At 41.7% G+C, this 23423-nt stretch overlaps 1 protein-coding gene across 1 annotated transcript in view; it reads right to left on the bottom strand.

Annotated features, from left to right (window-relative positions):
- bsnb (bassoon (presynaptic cytomatrix protein) b) overlaps positions 1 to 23423 on the bottom strand; it is a gene marked incomplete at both ends in the record, with an annotated part of 76055 nt that overhangs the window by 52228 nt on the left and 404 nt on the right. Inside the window, one exon of the mRNA XM_079510730.1 lies at positions 15651 to 15999. Coding sequence (XP_079366856.1) covers positions 15651 to 15999 — 349 coding nt within the window. The remainder of the gene's footprint in view (positions 1 to 15650; positions 16000 to 23423) is intronic.

Below are 23423 nucleotides of genomic sequence, written 5' to 3'. Positions count from 1 at the left end.
GACTTGTTTTGTACCATACAATTGTATGTACTGAACAAAGAATGTTTGCTTTCGCCATCTTTGTTGAAGAAGCGTCTGGGCAATTATGTTTTAGTCTTACTAGAATTACTAAAAGTTTCTAAATCTTATATTATGTCAGACAACATATTGACAACAGTCTTGATAAGGACGGTGATTAAATCATCTGATAACATCCGAAACGCTATATAGTGCCCCTGAACAAAACTATACAGCATAGAATACCTTCCTGGCTCACACACAGCATTTAAAATAAATCTTAAAAAACTGTCCTGTTTTTTCTATTTTAGACAAACCATATTTTGTCAGTCAAAGGGAAACTGAGAGGGTGGGAGTTTTTTCATGGGCATGGAAACAACATGACTATCTTATCATATGCATACAAACAAAGGGAGTGAGAAACAAATGCCAAAGGGTTTAAAGGGTCAACTGATTACTAAATTGATTGATTGATATTTGATTGTAAATCACTAAAAATATGACCAGGTTATTGGTAAGTGAATAACCTCTGATGATCTAAACAAAAATATTTGTGTAAACACTCTCCAGCATGTGTAATTTAATGTAAATAAATAAGGACCAAAATGACCATACCGGTGTGAAATTTTGACTTCTCGCCATTACCTAATATTTCCTACTATCTTCTAGTATCTTCAAACTGTGTCTGCATTGGTGTAGACAGTCTGACAGTGTATGCTTTAATAGATTATCTTACTAAATGTTGCGTTGAAAATGTGTGGAAAACCTTCAGGTTGCTAAGCATGGGCAATCCCCCTTGTGAAAAACCACTGATGTTTACTTTCACTAAAATTACTGATTTTCTGTACAGCAAGCAAATACAAATGGGTGCTTTGATATAAAATCTCTTCAAGTTCAAGAGGCTCTAAGTTTAGGCATGAGTCAGAATTAATATCATGTGCACCAAAAAATGTTTCTATTGGTTTTATAACATTTCCTCCTGCAGTGACCTGCACCCATTTGCCAAAAGATGATAAGATCTCTGCCGCCAAGGTAAAAGCAAAAGGTACTCAGGTTCTTGTTTACAAATTTGCCGACACCTTTCAGTCAACACCAATAAATGCTAGATTACTATACTTTGGTTATGCCCTCTGAGCTATCAATTACATCCACTCATCCAAAAGACGAGGGAGCCATTGGACAGAATTTTTAAAACAACTGCTGCACTTCACACTCAAATATTATCTTGAAGAGGCTTTTTAACATTGGCGTGAATTTTATGCATATACTGACAACATTTTTCAGATTTATGTCACATTTTGGAGCAAATGTAAACACATGTGACACATCTAAAAAAATGTTATGGAAAACTAGCAGCTGAGGTTGTAAATGGACAATGACATGGAGTTGCACCGACATATTGTGGTTGGTGTATTTCTCTTCGTGTTCATGGTTTTTCCTGCATGAAGGAATGTGTGGTGCCCCAAAAGAGTATTTTTTCCACCCCCATAGAAATTCACAAGCACTAAAATGATAAGAATGGAGAATAAATTATGTATCCTCTGTGACCAGCTATTACTTGCCTATCAACAAATCAATCACTAGGATTGTAGCCATTCACCTCCCCATTCAAATGATTTATTGAATTACTCCCAATGAACTAATGATTTTTTTCCCACCATTTTGTTAAATGGGGCTTTATTTAAGAATAACATACATTTTTGTTGACCAAATGGTCAGAAATAACAGGAAAATGTATAGCTTTCTGTCAAACGCAGATGGATCACCACATGCTTGCTGTTGTGCGTAACTAATAACCCCCCAAAAACCCATTCTGAGCCTGGAAAAACCCTAGTATTGACCATATTCACATTCACACTGTGGTCATTTTGCTCTTGTGTCATACTTAGGGGTTGGGATAACACAGCCATCTCGGAGTATTTAAAATGGCCACCGTGTGAATACGGTCAGTGTTCATGTTTATTGGTAAACAGCAATTTGAATAAATCAATGACATACATAATGAGGAAAACAGCATCTTCAATAAAACAAAATGGATACCCTTCACTGTCTAGCCTTTACATGTAGACTGTGTCCTATTTTTCTCTCTCTTTCACTTGGCGCACACACACACACACACACACACACACACACACACACACACACACACACACACACACACACACACACACACACACACACACACACACACACACACACACACACACACACACACACACAGTATCTCATCAACCACTTTGTCTCGCATCACTGTCACAATCTGGTCTTTGTGTCTCTCTCCTTATTTCACTCCATTTATTCTTGTTTCCCTTCACCCTTGTCATATCCTTGCATGTCTGTCTTTGCCCTTTTATCTCCAACATTCTCTTATACACACACGAGAAGATGACAGAGGATGGAGTCAGTATAGTGGCACAAGGCCATATGTAGTAATTGGCATCCTAGTGGCTTAACAGCTGCTCCACTGACATCACTGCCTTCGGACTCTTGGCTAATATTTCATAAGGCCCTAACTGGCTTACAGGACGACTTCAGCCATTTTCAACCTATCTTCATTGTATTATTCTGGCCTACACATACCTCATGTCCTTGTATGAACGAATAGGGGAAGGGGCCACCACCTTATGGAAGGTAGGCTATGGATAATGGTCCGGATTATAAATATTGTTTTTTTTAATTTTATGAGCCTCTCAACAATGTTACCTGCCATATTGAACGTGGGTGATTCGTTGATGCCCTGTAAATTCGTATGGATTTAGATGGACTGTCAGTGTTCTATCATTGATCAAATCGTTCTGAAATTGATCCCATCTATATCGTTTGCCCCCCCCCCCCCCCCACCAAAAATGACTTATATTTATCATTCTTGTTGTGGGCAGCCCTTAGCACTAGCCGGTCTAGCCCACACCCATTTTTGTACAAACTATGTTCATCACATATTTGTTCAAATCTAACATGCTCTTATGTGTTCAATATTTACAAATGTAGTTTGGAAAAGTTCTAAATGATCATGGCTGTTTGAATGTAGTTGTCTATTGTTTAAACTAAGGTCACCAATAATATGAACAGGGCACACACAAAAAAAGGATATCTTGTATCGCAACAGGATTTACATGGATAATTAAAAATCCAATAAATGCAATCTGTCTGCATTTCTAGTGCCATTATCCAAAGCTCTTTACAATCTGCTCGTTCACCCATTCACAATCAGACACGGATGGTGGAAGCAACCATGCAAGGCACCAACCTGCTCACCAGGGTTCTGTGTATTTGCACAAAGACACTGTGCAGGAAGACCTGGGGATCAAACCAGGAACCTTCCTCTCCTTCCTGAGCCACTGCTGCCCTTATATCTATTGTTTGGTGTGTTAATCTGCTAGTCGATCACTCTATCTCCCTTTTAGACAGAACTATAGACAGACAGAATCAGTCGCAGGCTCAGCACTGTCTCAGCCGGGTGCCTGGCCTCCTGCCAGTCCTCAATATAAGGACTGATGAAGCCATGGTTTTCAGTGTCAGTCAAAGGGAAACTGAGAGGGTGGGTGTTTTAGTGAACCTCGGGGACAGTCAGAGTAATGCGGGCAGCAAAAATAAGAGCAACCAGCCAACATCGAAACCTTTATCAAATCAAAGCCTTCATCATGCTGCAAGCACTCCCTTATTCTGTTTTTTTCATCCCTGAGTACTCCCCCATTCTTTTTTTTTTTTTTTTCTTCCCTGATCTCCTTTTGTTCTTTTTCTAAATGCCATTTAAGACAATCGCATTAGCCCATGAAAACATAGGAGAGGCACTTATAGGGAGGGCAAGCTGTTATTCATCAATTTCATTTTTCCCTGTGCTTTGCCTCCACCTCATCCCATCTCCTCCTCCTTCCCCTCTTGTTACGAGGCAATCATGTGGATCTTTATTATGAAATACGATCTGTTTCAAGATCAAGAAAAAAACAACAACAAGCAGACAGCCGACATCTCTGTCTCCTGCATCCCTCCCTTTTTCTATCTCTTCTGTCTTACACCCTCCATCTTGTTCTTCTTCTTCACCCAGCGTTGTTTGTCCTTCCCTCACTGCTTTGCTCCCAATACTCGCTCTCATTCTTCATCTCACATATCGTCGCTGTCGGGCACAAACCTTATATCTCCATATTCTATCTTTTTTTTCCTCCGTCATAAATTAATGCCCTATTTTATTTTTCATCATATGACAGTGTAGCACAAATAGCAGAACTTCAAGCTCACAATGCGTCACCATGCGATGCATGAGAAGCTTGTAGATCTGCTATACCTGTATAGTGCTGTACTTCTGTTGTGCTGTGTTTCTCATGGCATTTCTGCTTCATTCTAAAATAATCTCCAGTGAAGAGTGACGAGGGACAACGTAGATGTGAGAAGGAAGCGAAACGCAACAATAGGTCACGAGTCAGACCACATCCCGAAAAAAGCTGGAAATAACATGACATGTGTCCAGGCCCACTGCTGAGCCACCAGAATGGACCGGCACTGTTGGTTTGTGGAGAACAACACAGCGCTGCCAGAAATAGAACCTTTTAGTAATAAAGACCCTGGAGACTTGGGTCTAGATCAAATAACAAGAGCAGAGCAAGCCCTAACGTATGAGATATATAGGCCTACACTCACATGCACACTCACATGCACGCACGCACGCACGCACGCACGCACGCACGCACGCACGCACGCACGCACGCACGCACGCACGCACGCACGCACGCACGCACGCACGCACGCACGCACGCACGCACGCACGCACGCACGCACGCACGCACGCACGCACGCACGCACGCACGCACGCACGCACGCACGCACGCACGCACGCACACACACACACACACACACACACACACACACACACACACACACACACACACACACACACACACACACACACACACACACACACACACACACACACACACTCCCCATTCCAGGCAGGTCTACAAAGGTTCCCTCGTTGCCATTGCACAGTTAATATATTTTGCACGGAGCCATAGCCATAACAGTCCATCATCAGCGTTACTGTATATTTACAGCAGCCATGGCTCAGCCCGTGCACAGACCATATGATCCTTGTGAGTCGCAAGGACCAGAGTTCCAATCCCACTTTCATCTTGTCTCACATGTCTCACCTCTCTCTGCCCTTGGTTTCCTGTCTAAATTGTCCTACCAGAAATAAAGCATAACATATGGCAAAATAAATCTTAACCACATGAACACTATTCTGGGCAGGTCATAACAGTGAACATTTGTTTGTTTACAGTTAATAGCTATTTTTGCTATCAGACTCACAACGAAATAGCTATGTAAACCAGGGATTAAGTGGTTAAATAATCCCACTTGTCCCACTTGTCTCACATGTCTCACCTCTCTCTGCCCTTGGTTTCCTGTCTAAATTGTCCTACCAGAAATAAAGCATAACATATGGCAAAATAAATCTTAACCACATGAACACTATTCTAACAGTGAACATTTGTTTGTTTACAGTTAATAGCTATTTTTGCTATCAGACTCACAACGAAATAGCTATGTAAACCAGGGATTAAGTGGTTAAATAAAAAAACATACAGAAGCCGTCAAATAAATTACAGGGTAGTAAGAGGTGCAGACAGACAGAGGCGCGGCGCAGTATCACCATGCAGCACACAGAGCTGCTGAGCACTGCAGTTTGGGAATAAGGATGCTCTGGATTGCAGTGGGTTATCAACTCATTCAAGAAATGGGCCACCAGACATCAAAAGATGTCACAAAACACCTTCTACATCGCACGCACGCACGCACGCACGCACGCACGCACGCACGCACGCACGCACGCAGTCATATTGTCTGCTATAAAAGCTATATCTGTAGGGAAACCATAGTGTCTGAACATGGGCTCATAATACAGGATAATCAAGGAGATTTGGTGAAAATTACAGGGGCGTTCCCGGTTCAGGTCGGAAACGATTATCTATCCAGATGATCATGTAGCGTGAGGGGTTCACAGACCCAATCTTAAACCTCCCGTTTATGTATGTATGTATGTATGTATGTATGTATGTATGTATGTATGTATGTATGTATGTATGTATGTATGTATGTACGTACGGTATGTATGTGTGTCGGTGTCCTCTCTTGCCCAATCAGGGACCAGCATCATTTAGTTACGTCACCAAGAATGGTGCTCTCTTATTGGCTGTTGATGGTGACGTTGATGGTGACACAATATATCATAATATATCCGTTTTTTTGGAAGCGGTGATACCAGTGGTGAGCGCACCTTATGGCATGCTCTGCTTGCGCGCAAGTAGGCCATCTCGACAGAGTGTATTTCTAGTTATTTGTGAGGGACCCCTCCTATATACAGGTTTAATGTTTGTTTTTAATTCAATGTTTGTTTTAAAAACAGGGAAAATGTACTGTTTGTGTTGGCAAACTTGGCAATGCAAATTGGGAATGCATACCCCACCTTAGTTGTAAAATGTCTTTAGCTAGACGAAGTATGATGGCTCTATGTCTACTCTACACCCCTACACCAGTGATGGAAGTGATATATTACATATTTGTCAGGTGAAACAAACGCTGTCTCCGTTGTGCATCTTTCCTGCTCTCCAGTTTGCTCATAACATTAGCCGGCGTTATCAGGCGCTCGCTTAGGCGGCATTTAGGCGGCTCCCATTGGCTTAGGCGACATGGGGTCGACTCCCATTGATGACTAGGTTGCTTACGTTTCATGAGCTTTCATTAGTCAGGTTTCACATGACAAAAACAAACGTGGGCATAAGAAAATCAAACAAATAAACAAGGTACAAACTAACTTAGGCAACAAACAAATACTCAAAAGAACATTCTGATAACAGAAAGGAACAAACTTACATAGATTGCATCATATTTGGCTCATAGTGTAGCTGTGGTGCTCCCACAGCACCTCTCCAGGGAGAGACAAAATGTGGGTGGTTCCTATTCAGGCCATACAGTAGTATAGCCATAGGTGTGACAAATTGGTCTGATAGGGCCCCACCCACCACCAAACGAGGTAATCTGCTCCAACTACACCCTACTCTCAGCCAAAGAGGAGTGGGCTTTTCTGCACTAGTATTAAATACCCGTCATATAGCACCCGTGTTAACCTGACCCGTCTGTCTGTGTCCCTTTTGTGCCCATATATGGGGTTCTCTGTATCTGTGGTCCTTGTGCAGTGGAAAATGTCTGTGGAGAATGTCTGAAGAGTGCAAACTGACTGGGAAAACTGACTTTGGAAAATGGCAGGTGTGGGGAGTTAGACACATTAGGTCCAGTGTCAGAGCCTGAGCAGAGCCTTTTGTGCTGGTTCTGGACAACCGTGTATCCGACTCTAGACCGGTCACTGCACTCCCTGTGGTGGTGTGGAACGCTGTGTGGAATGTGAAGTCGGTGGGACGCACGCCTCTCGAGTTACGTGCATTACAGTACATACACACAGAGACATAAGATTAATATAGAGAAGAGAATCTGCTAAGATTTCTCTAATGTGCGTGAAGTAACCGGATTTCAAAATCGATTCAGATTTTTAAATTCATGTCGTGTGAGCCTAGCTTGAGTGAATATTTACATGAAGGCTTGGAAGTGTTAAGTAGTAGCATACAGTAAAGAAAGATTATAACTTGATATAGGCTTACTGCTATAGCCAAAGATTTTGATGAACTTCTGCTGAAATGAAATGTGGACATTTTAACGTGACAGCTTTATAGCAAAATATTTCATTGCTAATGCATCTATAAAATATGTAATAACTTGGTTTGACAAAAAGGTACACCAGGTGACAGTGAGGCACAGATATATTAAAAAAAAGGAAAGCTGAGGTTAATGAGCTTAATCTTTACACTTGGTATATGATAGCAATCAAATCTTCACTGAATTTTCAATATTGTGAAAAGGTCATGAACATTCTGTGGATAGCTCTTGTCTAATTATATTGGTGGAAATCAGTGCTTGCGAACCACTGTCCTAGATTGTGTATCTCAGGCGGTCTTCTTTTCAAAATATTTCTGCATAATGCAAAATTCAGTGTTGTGTCTCAGCTGGATTCTTGACCCAGTTCATGGAGTAGTTGTCCATTTAAAGCCACAGTTTGAAAAATGCATACGATGTGTCCCTTTGGAACCTTTTTGCCCCACCGTTTATATAGAGGTTTACTTTAAAGCTTTGAAGATATTTTTCACTCTGAAGTTTACTCTGTGATCTTTTTATATAAGGATAACGATGTAGCAGCTCAGTTTTACATGGATCATAAAGCCGATGTATACTTCCTTGGAGTGACGAAATCTACAGCTTGTTTTCTGTCTGTGATGTAACTGTGATGTAAACTGGTGGAAAGCACAGTCCTCAAAAGCAATATGCATATGATGTAATGAATTCCTGGTTCCATTTTTGTGAATTTCCACAACAACATAGAAATCTGACATTATTGCGACTGTAGGTCACAGATTACTATGAAAACCTGCAAAACCTGTCAATGATTCCGTCAGTGACTCCATCACGACACCATATATGGCCGTCATTCTGTCATGCTTCGTGACATGTCACGCCACCATATATGGTCGTCGATCCGTCACGCCTCATGACATGCTCAGGGCTTAAAGACAAAAAAAATCCCAAGATTTTTGCAAATCTGCACTGATCTCATTAAATGACCTCATTAAATGACCCATCCTCAGGACTGAAATCCGTCCCCAGGACTGAGAACTTTAAGCCCTGCATGCTCCATATATGGCTGTCTCCATATATGAAGATCACAACACTGACCTCATCAAACCCTGGATAGCCATAGATGGAGAAGACTGGTCATCACCTATAGATCTGCATATATGGAGCCGGCCAGAAACTCCTGGTTTCCTGGATCAACATATTAACTCCTGGTTAATATGTTGATCCCTCCCCACCCGTCCTTCCTCTTCGATGTCTCCCTTTTGACTGATACCTGTGTTCATTCAAACTCTAGACGGGCCCGCCCCAAAGTTATTAGTGCAGCCACGCTCGGCAGCTAGCGAAAACTACCCTTAGATCTCCATATATGGAGCTGACCTGTTCTGACATTCCATATGTTGATCTGACCTCATCAAACCCTGTACTCTCAAGACACTCCATATATGGCTATTACAGAGTTCATTCCAAATGTTGATCTGACCCCCCATGCCAAAGCGCCAGCGCCCGAGGTCACGAGCAAGGTCACGACCTCGACATAAAGGGCGAGGTCGCTTCTTGCCCTCAGGGCGTCTTACTGGTGATATAATAGCATGCTTGCTATTTGCAAGTATAGCCTTTGTCAATAACTAGAAACTCGACCGGCCTGCGGCTGGTCTCGATTCTAGCTCCACACGTTGTTGGCACCCTTATGACGTTGTCACCCTTGCAATGTTGTATTGCGAATTGTAGTGAGCAAGGAAGCTATTGGTGTGAGTAAAGAGTGTGATTGTTGCACATGGAGAATAAGGTGTAAATGCAGACGGGTAGTAGTTGGAAATAGGGGTGCAACGGTTCAGTTAGCCCACGGTGTGGTTTGTACCTGGATGTGGGGCCGCTGTGTGGGCGGTGGATCACGTTACTGAGAGTGCGCGAGCAGCGGATGGCGTTACCGCAGTCTCTTCTCTGCAGGTATAGCATAAGCGTCGGCTACTTCTCCATATCTTGTTGCAATGTTTAGAGTTTAGATCTGTGTGAGACTGCTCTATTAACTTGGTCTCTAGCACGTAGTTTTTCATTTCCCAGTTGCTGCTTATCATGCACTTGTTGTATTGCGTGTATTCCTGCACTTGTTGACTGCCTTGTTGTTAACACGAGTGTGGACGGAGGAGGCGTTGTGGAAATGCGTATGACGCTAGTGCGCAGCGAGGCGCTAGCATGGCTCGCCTTGTTGTTTTTAGTGTGTGTGTGTGTGTGTGTGTGTGTGTGTGGAGGGGATTGACAGTCAATAGTGTTTTTGCAGCAGCCTAGCTCACAGATAGCACAGGCTGACAGACACGCACGGTGCCTGTTTAATCCATTCTCTGTGGCTGTAAATGCGCGTATGCGTTTGCGCACAGACTCCACACACACGCGGCAGTAGTCAAATAGATCAAAGAGATGATGCTGTAAATGTGCGAATGCGTGTGCGCACATACCCCACACACACGCAGCAGTAGGCAAAGAGATGATGCTAGACGGACTGAGCAAAGGATGCAGGCTCTGGGAGCAACGTGGCCGAGTGGCTGGCCGCAGGTTTAGTTTCACTTTTTGTTCAACAACGATAACGTGGATGCAGGCTCTGGGAATCGGATGACACGCGTGTCACATGATCGGGTCAGAGCCAATTGAAAGACGTATATCGTGATGTCCCCCGTCCCTTTCGGGGGACAACTTGCTGAGAACTCAATTGTAAAATACTGATAAAGTGGAATTTTCAGAAACTCTTTCTATGAAGCCCATGGCTATAATGCATTATAATCTGCTTATGACAATATATAATTATCTATATACTAAATTCATGGAATCTCTGTGTCTGTGTCTGTGTTTGTCTGCATGTCTGTCTGTCTGTCCCGGGCATAACTCGGGCACCATTCGTCCTGTCCTGTAACTGCAAGTGCATTTACCCGCTTGCTATGTAATTTAATTTTGTTATCCATCTCCATATCTCTCCTTCTCTATTTTCTCCTAAGAATCGTCAATGCCTTTCTAAATACAATTAAATAAAGTTCAGAAAGAGATTTAATCCCTTGAAATGACCTAATACACAGAAAAACTAGAAAAAGTGCCCCTCGGGGCACAGGTCTCCACCAGGGCAGGTCAGGTTGTGGCCTCCTGGGGGCGCTATAATAAGCCAATGTGAAAAGGGTGCCATTTCTTCTTACGCCTTGGATGGCAATTGGATGATTTGAGGCATTTTGTTCCAAAAATGTATATTTTATATATTCCTCAGCCTAGTAGGAAAGTTTGTGAAAGATTTCACGTAAATTGCACGCTGCGTTCATGATTTGTGGCATTTTGTTCCAAAAATGTGTTTTGCAAAAATCCACCTGTTGGTGGCGCTATAACAGGCCAATGTGAAAAGGGTGGGATATATTCCTCAGCCTAGTAGGAAAGTTCGTGAAAGATTTCACGTAAATTGCACGCTGCGTTCATGATTTGTGGCATTTTGTTCCAAAAATGTGTTTTGCAAAAATCCACCTGTTGGTGGCGCTATAACAGGCCAATGTGAAAAGGGTGGGATATATTTCTCAGCCTAGTAGGAAAGTCTGTGAAAGATTTCACGTAAATTGCATGCTGCGTTCATGATTTGAGGCTTTTTGGGCCAATACTGCAAATTTCGAAAGCCAATGAGCCAATCAGGATGGAATATGAAATATCGGACAGATCTGTCTAGAGCACATGACTATAGAGATAGTGTTCCACTAAATCGAACCCAGGACCTTCTAGCTGTGAGGCGACAGCACTACCGACTGTGCCACCGTGACCCCAAAAGTGTGTTTTAAGAAGTGATTTAAAAGAAAACTGAATGAAGTTCATGGTTTAATCATTTCAAAGTTCAGGGGACTCTGTGGCAAGGCCCGATCGCATTCTGTCTTTTGTCTTTTAACTTTGGAAGGACCACAAGGGCCTTGCTTGAGGATCTCAGGCTGTGCTCCTCCTCATATGGGGTTAAAAGGTCTGTGTTGTATAGGGAGAACCTAAACTGAGCCATGCTTTAAAGGTAATCAATAAAATCAATTCTAAAACAAATAGGTAAGCAATGAAGGGATGCTCAAAGTGTCGTAAAACCCCCGACATTCAGATTGTCCTGTACCAATCTTCTTTTTACCCTTTCTTCTCCCCAATTTAGTCGTTATGCCAATGAATTCCTCCCCCACACATGTCTGTGTGTTGTCACTGCTGCTCTATTAGAGTCCCCGGCCCACCGAGAGGATTTAGACTAGAGCCTCCAGCCTACTAGCCAGTAGGAGCATGTATACTTTGTATAGTGACTTCACTAATGCTAAGACGAGGATCGATTGATAGAGAGACAAGGTTTTGATTGATTGAATATTTGTATTGACGATTTGTTCCTTTAAGAGATACAGACTAAGTCGTATGCACATAATGATTCATACAGAGGGAAAACTTAAATTGTCATAATACTGTCTTAATACATCATAGACAACTGGTGTCATAAACTGTCAAGTACATTATGCCTATTTCAACCCTGCTATGACATCATGCACTTCTCCAATTACTCTGCCAACAGGTACTGATGTCACTACTGACATTATAGCATTGATGTAATAGATTACTAATGTCATAGACTGGCTTCCAATTACACTGTGCCTATTTTACCTATGCCATGCTCGGGTAACGCAGGGAACCAAGCTACTGTAGCCATTTATATTTCTCAAGGAGTTCTGTATGAGGAGAAAAGCCATCTACTGTATAAGAGTCTGAGGTGTTTGTGCATCCAGAGCTAATCTCTCAAACAGAAGAACCTATCAGTGCTAAATGTGCACACCGCCAGTAGGCCATGGAATTACCTCCTCCCATTTTTCTTCACACGTTTAAAGTATTTTAAAATGTTTTTAACATAACATTTTTTAATGGAAGTCAACGTGGCTTGGACTGGCCACATGAAGTCCAGGACTATTATTTTAACATTTAAAATAAATATTTTGTCTGTTAATACAGCAAACATTTTGAATGCAGCCTAATGCAGTGGACAAATAGGCCTTTTTATGGGAGCCGAGGGCTAAGGCCAGAATTAATATAGCGCTGCGTAGCTTTAGAGCAGCAATGAATAGACGGTCTACGATGGTTCATTTATCATGCCTTCTCTCCCATTCTATACATGGACCAATTATAAAGCAGACGTTCCCTGTATGTGGTACTTTCTCAATTTCTCCTCCATTATAATTTATACCATTCCTCCTCTTTGATATCTTGTTCTCTGTTGTTTATCCTGCCACTCATGTCTACATCTGGACATGTGGCGCCTGTGGCTCTCTCTCTCTCTCTCTCTCTCTCTCTCTCTCTCTCTCTCTCTCTCTCTCACCAATGTCCCTAAGGCTAGTTTGACGTCACATTTACTATTCACTTCACACACGCACACGCACGCACACACACACACACACACACACACACACACACACACACACACACACACACACACACACACACACACACACACACACACACACACACACACACACACACACACACACACACACACACACACACACACACACACACACAGAGCAGCATACGAGCACACATACAGTAACTAGGATTGCACAACGTACATACTGAATAGCCTATATAGTATACTGCATACTCTTGTCCCTCTAAATTGCATCCCTGCCATAGCTTGTTATACAAGTTAAATTTCACTGGTGTTTTAAACAGATGCTACATCGTATGGTCAGCCATAGCTGAAGGGGTAGAGAGGATGTCTGGGAAACAGAAGGTTCCCAGTTTGCCCCCCCGGCTCGGTCTGTGTTGATATGTCCTTGAGCAAGGCACTTAACCCTCTGCTCCCTGGGCACTGCTATAAATACCACCCACTGCTCCTCGTAGTTAGGATGTGTTAATGTATGGGGACAAATGTTACGTATGTGCAAATGTGATATGACAACAAACAATACCCCCAAAGGAGTGAGGACAATATCACTTCTAACATGAATAGTTTCCATGTGTACAGTGGTCTGGCAGTGGTTGTGTTGCCTTGTGACCTTTTCACTTTTAATTCCTTTTCATCACGTGCTATAGCTTGGATTCTGAGGTGACAATACCATCAGGGACTTTATTATGAATTCCATCCCATATAAATCACTATTTTGGCTGTGAACATGCAGCAAGGATTACGGTTGGTCAGGTCTGCCTGTCTGTCAGAAACGTTCAAGCACTGCCACAACACAAGACAAATCTGTGTGCTCATTAGGCTGTGAGGATATACAACACATAGCTGTTTACGATGGACCTACATAAGTGTATTAAAAGACATGGTGGACTTTGTAACTGTTACCAATAATCTGTATTTATCAAATGGAATGTGTGTATGCCTGGTAGGCATGCATTCAGAAATGGGCCAACATTCTCCAAAACCTGAAAAATCCACTTTTTATTGACAATGAATGTGACACCCATGGGTATTTTCTTGAATGTGGGTTTTTTATTCCATTTCACAACTGTTAAGATATTTTAGACACAAACATTCAAGCCTATATCTGAGTCCAATAAATTGTAGTAAATGGCAAAGGTTTGTGTCTGATGAAATGCCATTTTCAAATGTTTACGATTACATAATTAATGATGGAATTCTGCTTAGGGTAAGATTTCACTTTAGTTTCCTATATATAGCTACTTCAATTCTATTCTCAAATGTCTTGCCCATCATCATTATCATCATCATCATCATCATCATGAACGATTACTGATAAACATTATATTAAATGTCCTGCAGTGAAACACAAGCCAAGCCCATGCTAAGTGGGTTAGGGGGTAAATCTTCTGGTCTCAGGGGGCCGGCCATTGAGGCTATGCAGAGCTCTATCGCTCCCTATTCTCTCTCTCTCTCTCTCTCTCTCTCTCTCTCTCTCTCTCTCTCTCTCTCTCTCTCTCTCTCTCTCCCTCTCTCTCCTTGTCAGTGTGTGAATACCAACATCCACCTCCTCCAGTGTTCCTTTTTCTCCCATCCTCCTCCTCACATTCTGCCACCCATGAGCCATCCTTCACTCTGTTCTGTCTCCATAGTTCACTCTCTCCCTGGCTTTCTCATATATTTTCAATGACTTTGCCTCACCTTACCACCTCTCACCCATCCTCTTCTCCTCTGTCGCCCCAATAGTCTCATCGACTACTATTATCGTTCCTCATTCACACATACTCACTGTACACACAACTTTGTGCATGCACACCCGCATGCACACAAGGCACCAGTACATTTACATAATATGAAATGCAAAACACCTACTCTCTCGGTCCATCATATTTACTCAGGCTATTGGCAGTGCAGGCTTACAGTCTATACTACAACTGTATCATAGACATTGTGGTATAGTAAAGTGACATGGTCATTTGGCAGTACATTGCACCGTCCGTGACGCACTTGAGTTGATTTGAGACCTTTTGACAAGATGAAACAACCATGCTTGACTGGTAGCCAAAGTGAACCGTGACTTTCATAGCGTTATTCATAGTCTAATATTTTCGTGGTGACCACTGAACTACAACATGACGTCACTGATCCGCGGTGAAGAGGAAACCACCGCTCTCCCCAACCCTTCTCTCTGTTTTTACTCACCACCACTCCACGTTATTACAGCTCCGGTCACCGAAAATCCATACTATGAATAGGCCTTTAATTCACTCAGCTATTTACTGTAAAACTACAATGTATCATTGCTTGTGAGGACAAAGCACAATTAAGGCCTATGACTCATTATTATAAGGAACTGATGCACAATAAGAGGAACAGTTCTGTGTCACCCGATTATCAGACATTTCCATCTTAATCTTAACAGTCATAATAAGCTATAATGTAGCGACCGCAGGAATGCTGTTACCAAAAAGGTGCTCTTTGGTAACAGCTAAAGTACTTCCTTTACTTCTTCTTAAATACTGTAAGGGTGCATTTCTGATAATCTCAGAATGAACACCTTGGATTTTAACTACTTGCACTCACTGCTTACCTCTGTGAGGTGTGGGTTGGGGTTGAACCCACACTGGTTGCACACCATGGAGCGACACTGTGTGCAGGTGTTGGCATCCGTAGTGCCCGTCAGGTCGGCGGTTTTGCAGACGGGGCACAATTTGCTGCTAGGCATGGGCGCAATTTGAGGCACAGAGTACGGTGATGTGGGAACGCTGCCTCTGTCTGGGGTGACAGCGGGGGACCTCCCTCCTGTCTTGTCGCCCAGATCCACCTGGAGGCTTTTTCTGTCGACGTGACCCTGGCCCTGGGAGGCCAACCTGTCCCCAGGGCCACTTTGGGCTCCTGCTTTGGGCCCCGGATCTGTTTGGGGTGGTCTGCCGGATATGCTGTGGAAACAAGACACGAAGAGGGAGATGATACATCTGGGTCCTGCACACAAGATGTAACTGACTTCCATATATTGCACTTAAAAGTAAAACTCAACATTAGTTCATGAATTAGTTAGTTACATCTTGTTAGTTAGGAAATACTACTAAAATAGTGGTTGCAAAGGTATTAATTGATTGCCTGGGTCCCATGGTGGGAGTTCTAGTCTGGTTTTCATGAACATTATGGTAGTTCCGGTCATTTGGCGGGGGTCTGGGGGCCACTCATTAAAAATAAAATAACCCACAAAACTAGTGTCATTGGCATTGTTGACCTGTTTCTACTATATAGAGAAACTTTCGTTCAACTTTGACCCCTCTGTCACATGGAACTATTTTTTGTGTCCAGTATCACCACGCCAGCAGCAGTAGCAAAAAACAATAGTTCCATGTGACAGAAAGGTCACAGTTAAACGAAAGTTGTGCTATATGGTACAAATAGGTCAACATTACAAATGGCCACCAGTGCTCCCCACCACGGAACTACTTAAATTTACCAAAACAAGACCAGAACTCCCACCACACATTCAGATTTCAAGGTGTTTATTGTCACATGCGTATTTGTGTTCGAAACATAACATACAATAGAAGGTAGAAGGTACGGCATGTAGCATATTTGTGTAATTTAGGCTTTCTGCTTCATTGCTTAGACGCCCACACTATGAGCAATTCTAACCTCCCTAGCAATGGAAATACATCCAGTTCTCTCAGCTCTGGCAGTCGGTAAGTATGCTCTCTATATATTACAATTGTATTACATAACTCTTCTGGCAGAGGGCGCATGCACACACGCGCGCGCCCACACGCACACACACACACACACCATCATCACCAATTTCCCATTTTCTGAGTAGCGAAGCAGTCAAGTCTATATTTAGGATATATAATTGAAAACATAGCTCAGTCATCATATTGTAAGTCATTAGTTCTGTATCGTAAATATTTGCTCATAAATGCAAATGCTGAGAGTGAAGTATTCCAGGCAGGTGTATTGCACTGTGCAGCTACAGTATTGTCCTGGCATCAGTGATGATGTGGTTGATGTGAAGTGAGGGCAGTGAATCATAAATAATTGCTTGGCGTTGCTCGCTTTTGATTTTTTTCTGTGTACTGATTCTGTCCCATGGGCATATGTTCATATTGCTGCCAGGAATAGAGGAAATCTTCTATCAAAACAAATAAGAGCTTGTTGTGTCATGTCCATCGCCTTTAAAGGGGAATACCACTCATTTTCAACATTTTACGTTGTGAAAGATATGTGATTCACCATGTTAATGATTTTTTTCAGACCTCCAGTTCTAGTAAACACGGAATGGGGGGACTTTTTTAAATTATTTCCACACAACAGCTCTAAGGTATATTAATGACATAGTAAAATGTTGAAAATGAGTGGAATGCCCCTTTAAAGACCACATCAGCAGACATTTACTGCTATGATGAGCAGTGTTGCCATGTCTGCTTATTAAGCTACTTTGGGCTTGTTTTTCTGTAAATTCACTTGTATTGGTAGTTGCGGGTTGTTGTAGGTCTTATTTCCGCCTAACTAGATTTTCTGCTTTTTGAAATTTCTTCAAAACACACTTTTTGCTAGTAGCCTACTGCAAATTTTGTCTACGATTTACACAAATCGGAACACATTATCTCTGGAGTCATCATGAGATAAACATGTATCATTCTCTTCTGCCACAAATGCGACAAAATAAACGATATGTTGTATAAACACTATTTGCCCCTGCAACATTCTCACGTCTTTCTGACTGCAACCCATGACAAGCACACTTTCTAAAGATAGTTTTTTCAAAGATCCTAATGATGTAAAAGCAAGGTAGGCCTACTAGCCTACAGTCATACTATCATAACTCAAAGAAATGTTTGTACAAATTAGATGTTGTTCTTCTTAAACCATCAGAAGGTTTTATTTGAGCAACAGCCCGAATCTCAGTTTTAATCCTGAGAGTGTAATGTGGAAGTTATCTTTTTAGAAGCTCTCTACAGACAGCAGTCTTTTGAGACCACCTCCAGATTTTGTATGATTTCAAAACAAGGATCTTGTTGAAAGCACTAATTTGCTTTATCACTGGGTGGAAAACAATCAACACATTGATTGCAATCAAAATACATTTGATTTGAACACAACATTCACATTCAGCAACTTAGGTGACATTTCTGAGGTTAATTAACATGTTATCCATATATATCCATATGGGTGACCGTTGCCATCAGCCAATTTGCAATGTAACCTACAACAAAAAACAAGCAATCCAGCAAAAAAGCACTGCTTTACAGATGAGCAGTGATGGGAAGAGCATAAATGCCTCATTTAGCCTAGTTGCGTGGCTCAGCCGCTCAGCCTTGCGCACCAGAAACATCTGATCTACAAGCTCACGTGTTAATGTGCATTGTGCAATGTGTTGTGAGCTTGGAGATCAGATATTTTTAGAGCAACACAATGGCTAGTGAGCAGTGATGTTTTGTCTCCATTATACAGTATCACATAATTATGCTGCTAGCTTGCATGCTTTCACTCAGGCCTAATGCAGCAGGACATAGCTACTAAAGAAAAAGGTGATGGCAGCCGATACTCTGATTGGTTTGATTAATGAAACGTTTATATAAGGAGGAAGTTCTTTTAAAAAAAAGCGTACAGTATTTGTTAAAATGTCCTTTTTATGTGGACACGCCCACCAGTTCATTAAGTAGCTATGTCTGGTTTGTCGGTGATCCACCTGAACTGAAGCCGCACCCACAGCTGTTGCTGTATGATAAAGGGGGAGGGGTTAGGGAGAGGATGTCACTATATCACTGTTTTCTTTTGCTTGTTACATTTTCAGCCTCAAGTAAGAAACCTTAAATACAACGGGAAGACATCACTGCACATAGCAACCACACAAAGGGGTCTAATGAAGTACTGTCAGCTCATACATCATAAACACAGCATGAGAAACTGGAAAAAATACAAAAATCACTGCACTCCATCTTTAAGGACCACAAGCTCCAGTCCAGTCCTTATTTGAGGCAATGGTTACATGGTTCACGTTTAATAGATACATTACTATCCAGATACAGTACATTTTCATTTGTGTATGCGCAAAAGGGACAGGCGATTTTCTTTCAACAGGGTCATTGAATTGGAGGTGAATTTTGAAACAGTTTGGCTGCTGATAGCACTGGTTTCTCTGATACCTCTTCTGTTGATAACAAGGCAGTAGCCTGAATAAAATGTTACAGCCAAGTATATATGGAATGCAAGGATATGACTTTCCACTGATGATATCTTTTCTGAATCATTTAAAGTATAGCTCCATTCACTCAATTCACAGCCTTAATACCCATTACATTGTTTTCACATAATTTGTTAAAAATAAATTGACAGAAATATCTTACCCCATTAAAGAGTTTTTAATAATAATAATAATAAAAACAGTCTACGCCAGCGTCCTCACTTCCCACATTCACACACCAATGGTGGCAAGCTCACACCGACCAACTCATTGGAGGCAATGTAGGGTTCAGTGTCTTGCCCAAGGACACTTCGACATGTGGACAGGAGGAGCCGGGATTCGAACCGCCGACCCAGGGATCATTGGACGACCTGCTCTACCTCCTGAGCCACAGCCGCCCTTTGCATTATTCATCAGTACAGGTGAAAAAAGGTTAGTAATCACATCTCTTTGCTTTGACTACAAACACATTACAGCAATTCTTCAATACCAATGTTAGCACTGACTTTGGCACAATATCCAATATTTGCATGAATACCAGTGCACCCCTACAGCCTAAAGATGAATTGTAAATGTAAGCCACATTTTCATTTTGTTATCAATGTTTAGTTTTCTTTTTTGTTGTTGTTGAGGTTTTATTCAAGAATTTTCTAAATTACGGAAAATAGTCAATCTACAAACTTGAAATAGGTTGCATCGTGACATGTGAGCTTTTAGACCAGCTATTTTCTGTGTGCATTGTATGACAAAGTATAAAATTGCTCTGTTAAGAACATTATACAGCATCATACTGTACATACCAGTGGCATGCCATGCCAGTGCATCTGCCAGTTTGTAAGTAGGTTAACTATTGTAACAACAGTTGCTATGCTGCCAAAGGAATTTAGTCAAAGGCTGCAGAGTTGAAGTTCAACTTGAATGACTGCTCATTGCATAAAGCTATTGTATTCTCTGACACACTGAAGCACATTGTCTATGCTCTGAATCCATAATATATGGTAGAGGTCTTCTGCCTCTGCTAGAGGTAGAGGTGCTTCCGCTTCCGCTTTGGATTCTAGATCTGAATCACAGCCTACCAGTACAAATAGTCAATACATAATATTATGTCTCAAGAGGTTCCAGTGATCAGCATTTTATTGGTAAAGTGTGGGTAGGGCAAACAAGATTAAAAAAAGTTAAGACTGTGATCAAATGATTAAATTGGATAGTAAAAGTGTAAAAATAAATTAAAGTGTCAAAGTTCAATTTGATTATGGTAATTAGATTGTTAGAAAAGATTATATACAGCAGGTATCATGATAAAATATGATTAACTGTAAAGGGTCGATTGATAGAGCGGAAATCTCTGTCAGGGACATGCCCTTTTGTCTCTGCATCTTTCTCTTTGTCATGTGGTGACAGTGTTTTGGGGTTATGCGTAAGCATGAAAAGGCAAGGGGCGATGGGGGAAGGGAAAGAATAAAGGGCTCTTATTGCATTATTACAACGCAACCAGAATCTTTGGACAGTAACATATTGAAAAGTAAGTCACTAGGACAAACATGATGTTACAATGTTACAGGCTGCATGTACTATGCAGGCCCTCCCATGCTCCAATGTCAGGAAGAGCCTGCACATACTTCTTTACAGAGTTCTAGCATTCAATGTTCTGTGATTGTTAATTCTATATGTCAATCTGTTTGTATCACCAGTCAATTCAAGGTTGTGGTTTGAAATGTACAGTAAGTGCCACTTTGTAAGTCCTTTGCAAGAGGAAGTACATGTTGTTGTTACTGGCATCAAGATTACACAAGTTGACAGTCATTGTACATGTGACTGGAAAGTAATGGCATGTAGAAGACAGAGATATACACAGCTACAGTATTATCAGTATATCAGAAAGGTCCATGCATAGTCCATGGAATAGACATTAGACCTGTGTGTGGGTGTGACACTCCATATGACAGAGAGAGAGAGAGAGAGAGAGAAGAGGGAGAGGAGATCATACATGACACATGCATGACATATTTAACATTGAATTCAAATAGGATGTTAAAATGTTTGGCAACTGTTACATGTCTGCGATTTCAAGGCAGTGCTATAATAGGCTATCTTAGTTTTGGTGCATACATTGGCGAACGATGGCACTATAAACTCTGTCAAAGTGGTTAAACACTGATTTAAGACAGCTCGAACTGAGTTGAATATGCAAAGATTAAGACTAGTGATTTGGGTGTTGTCTTGTTGAATGTATATTTTGGTGTAAATCTAATGTTTGCTTGTGCTGGCACGTTATCTCACAAACATGTATGTTATCATTGACTCATTTTTTAAACTATTTGTGGATTGAGATTCTTGGCCTGCTATCAGCGCACACAAGAAATATGTATGTAAGATGCAAGATTAGCTGCAGACAGTCAGTCAGACAGACAGACACATACATTATAGACAGACACGCTCAGATGCACACACGCACGCGCGCACACACACACACACACACACACACACACACACACACACACACACACACACACACACACACACACACACACACACACACACACACACACACACACACACACACACACAGAAGAACTGAAAATTATTTAGATTGGCTTGAAAAGAGAGAATATAATACAGCAGATGTCCCTGTTTTTCAAAATAGTTTTCACAGTGCCATTATCGTGAAACATTGCCTGGTATCTCTATATCTATCAATTCCACACTCACCAACCCCCCCCCCCCACCCCACCCCACCCCACACACACACACGACATCTCAGTACAAACATCATAGTTCTGACATCATAGACTGGCTTCCAAATACTCTGACAACGGGAATTGACGTAATAGCACTGACATAATACTGACATGATATAGATGACTGGACTGGACTGACATCATTGACTGGCAAGGGGGGGGGGGGGGGGGGGGGGGGGGGGTTGGGGTTGCTTTCAATGAGCAAACAGAGCTGAAGACCTACTTTGTTAGGCTTATCAGATCACTACTTCACTTGACACTTTGCGCTTTGGTAATTATGAATACAGTACAATCTTATTTTTAAGATCGTACTGTAGAATTATTTTTAAGCTAGGTCAGTGTAGACCTAGCTTAAGTAAGACAAGGTTAGAGAGCGGAGACATATGCGAGACACGACAGTAGTGCCATTAAAACCTGGGTCCTTGTGTTCCCAAGGAGCAATAATATGGTCTACTCGGGGGACTAACTGCACCTTTCGGAGAGCAGACATGAGGTTATACTGTATATAGAACAAGGACTTCCTCCTGTATCTGGTTCACATTCAACTGATTCCATTAAATGCAATAATATTGTAAAAGTGCCCTATATGGTCCTATAAGCCATGGTCTCTCCCCACTTCCAACACCCCTATGGATTTGGGTCAGATTTTTAAGGCAGCAGTCAGAATTCAATGTGGGGCTATGATGGTTTATCAAATGGTGATAGCTATTGAGTTGAATTTGGAAGTTATTTTTAATTGTTAAAGTTTACTGGTGGAAAATTGATTATTTGTTGTTCTATTTTGCCTACTAATCAAACATTTCACATGGATATCCATCATGGAAATCTGGTGGTGACTCAAACTTTTGTATGTCATCGTTTACCTCATTTTTCTATGCCCTACAAACCATTCATTCCATGGGCCTGTGCTCTGTGAATGGGGTAGCACTGTCATTCTGGAGGAGACCACTCCCATCAGGATACAAATGCTATGTACATCGTTAGGAAGATAATAATGATCACTAAGCATTGGTTTGTATTTACTGCCATTTGTCACGTTCATAAGAGGGGTGATCAAAATTGTGCCAGTAAAGCATGCCACTAATAGCATCGCAAACATTAAGCTATATTTTACATTATTCATATATTTCTCATATGTGAGTTACTACCATCATATTAAGCCTATCGGTCATTCTGTATGAATTTTCATTATCTCGGCAATTCCCACACCTGAATACAAACAGCGAGTTTTTCGCCCATTCATATTTAAAATGCTTCACACACTGGAAGAACGTAGTCATTCCTACTCGACCCATTTGACAATTTCTAGGCTGTAGCCATACGGATTATTTGGTTCTTCTAAATAAGCGTTCTTTTGGCGTTTCGGTTCAGACTCAAATTGTTGTTGGCTATATTACAGACTAACAGGTCATGCACCAAAAACTCG

This window comes from Electrona antarctica (assembly GCF_951216825.1).
Source record: "Electrona antarctica genome assembly, chromosome: 9".
Lineage (NCBI taxonomy): Eukaryota > Metazoa > Chordata > Actinopteri > Myctophiformes > Myctophidae > Electrona > Electrona antarctica.
Note: the sequence above shows the minus strand (reverse complement) of the source record. Positions and strands in the feature narration are given on the sequence as shown.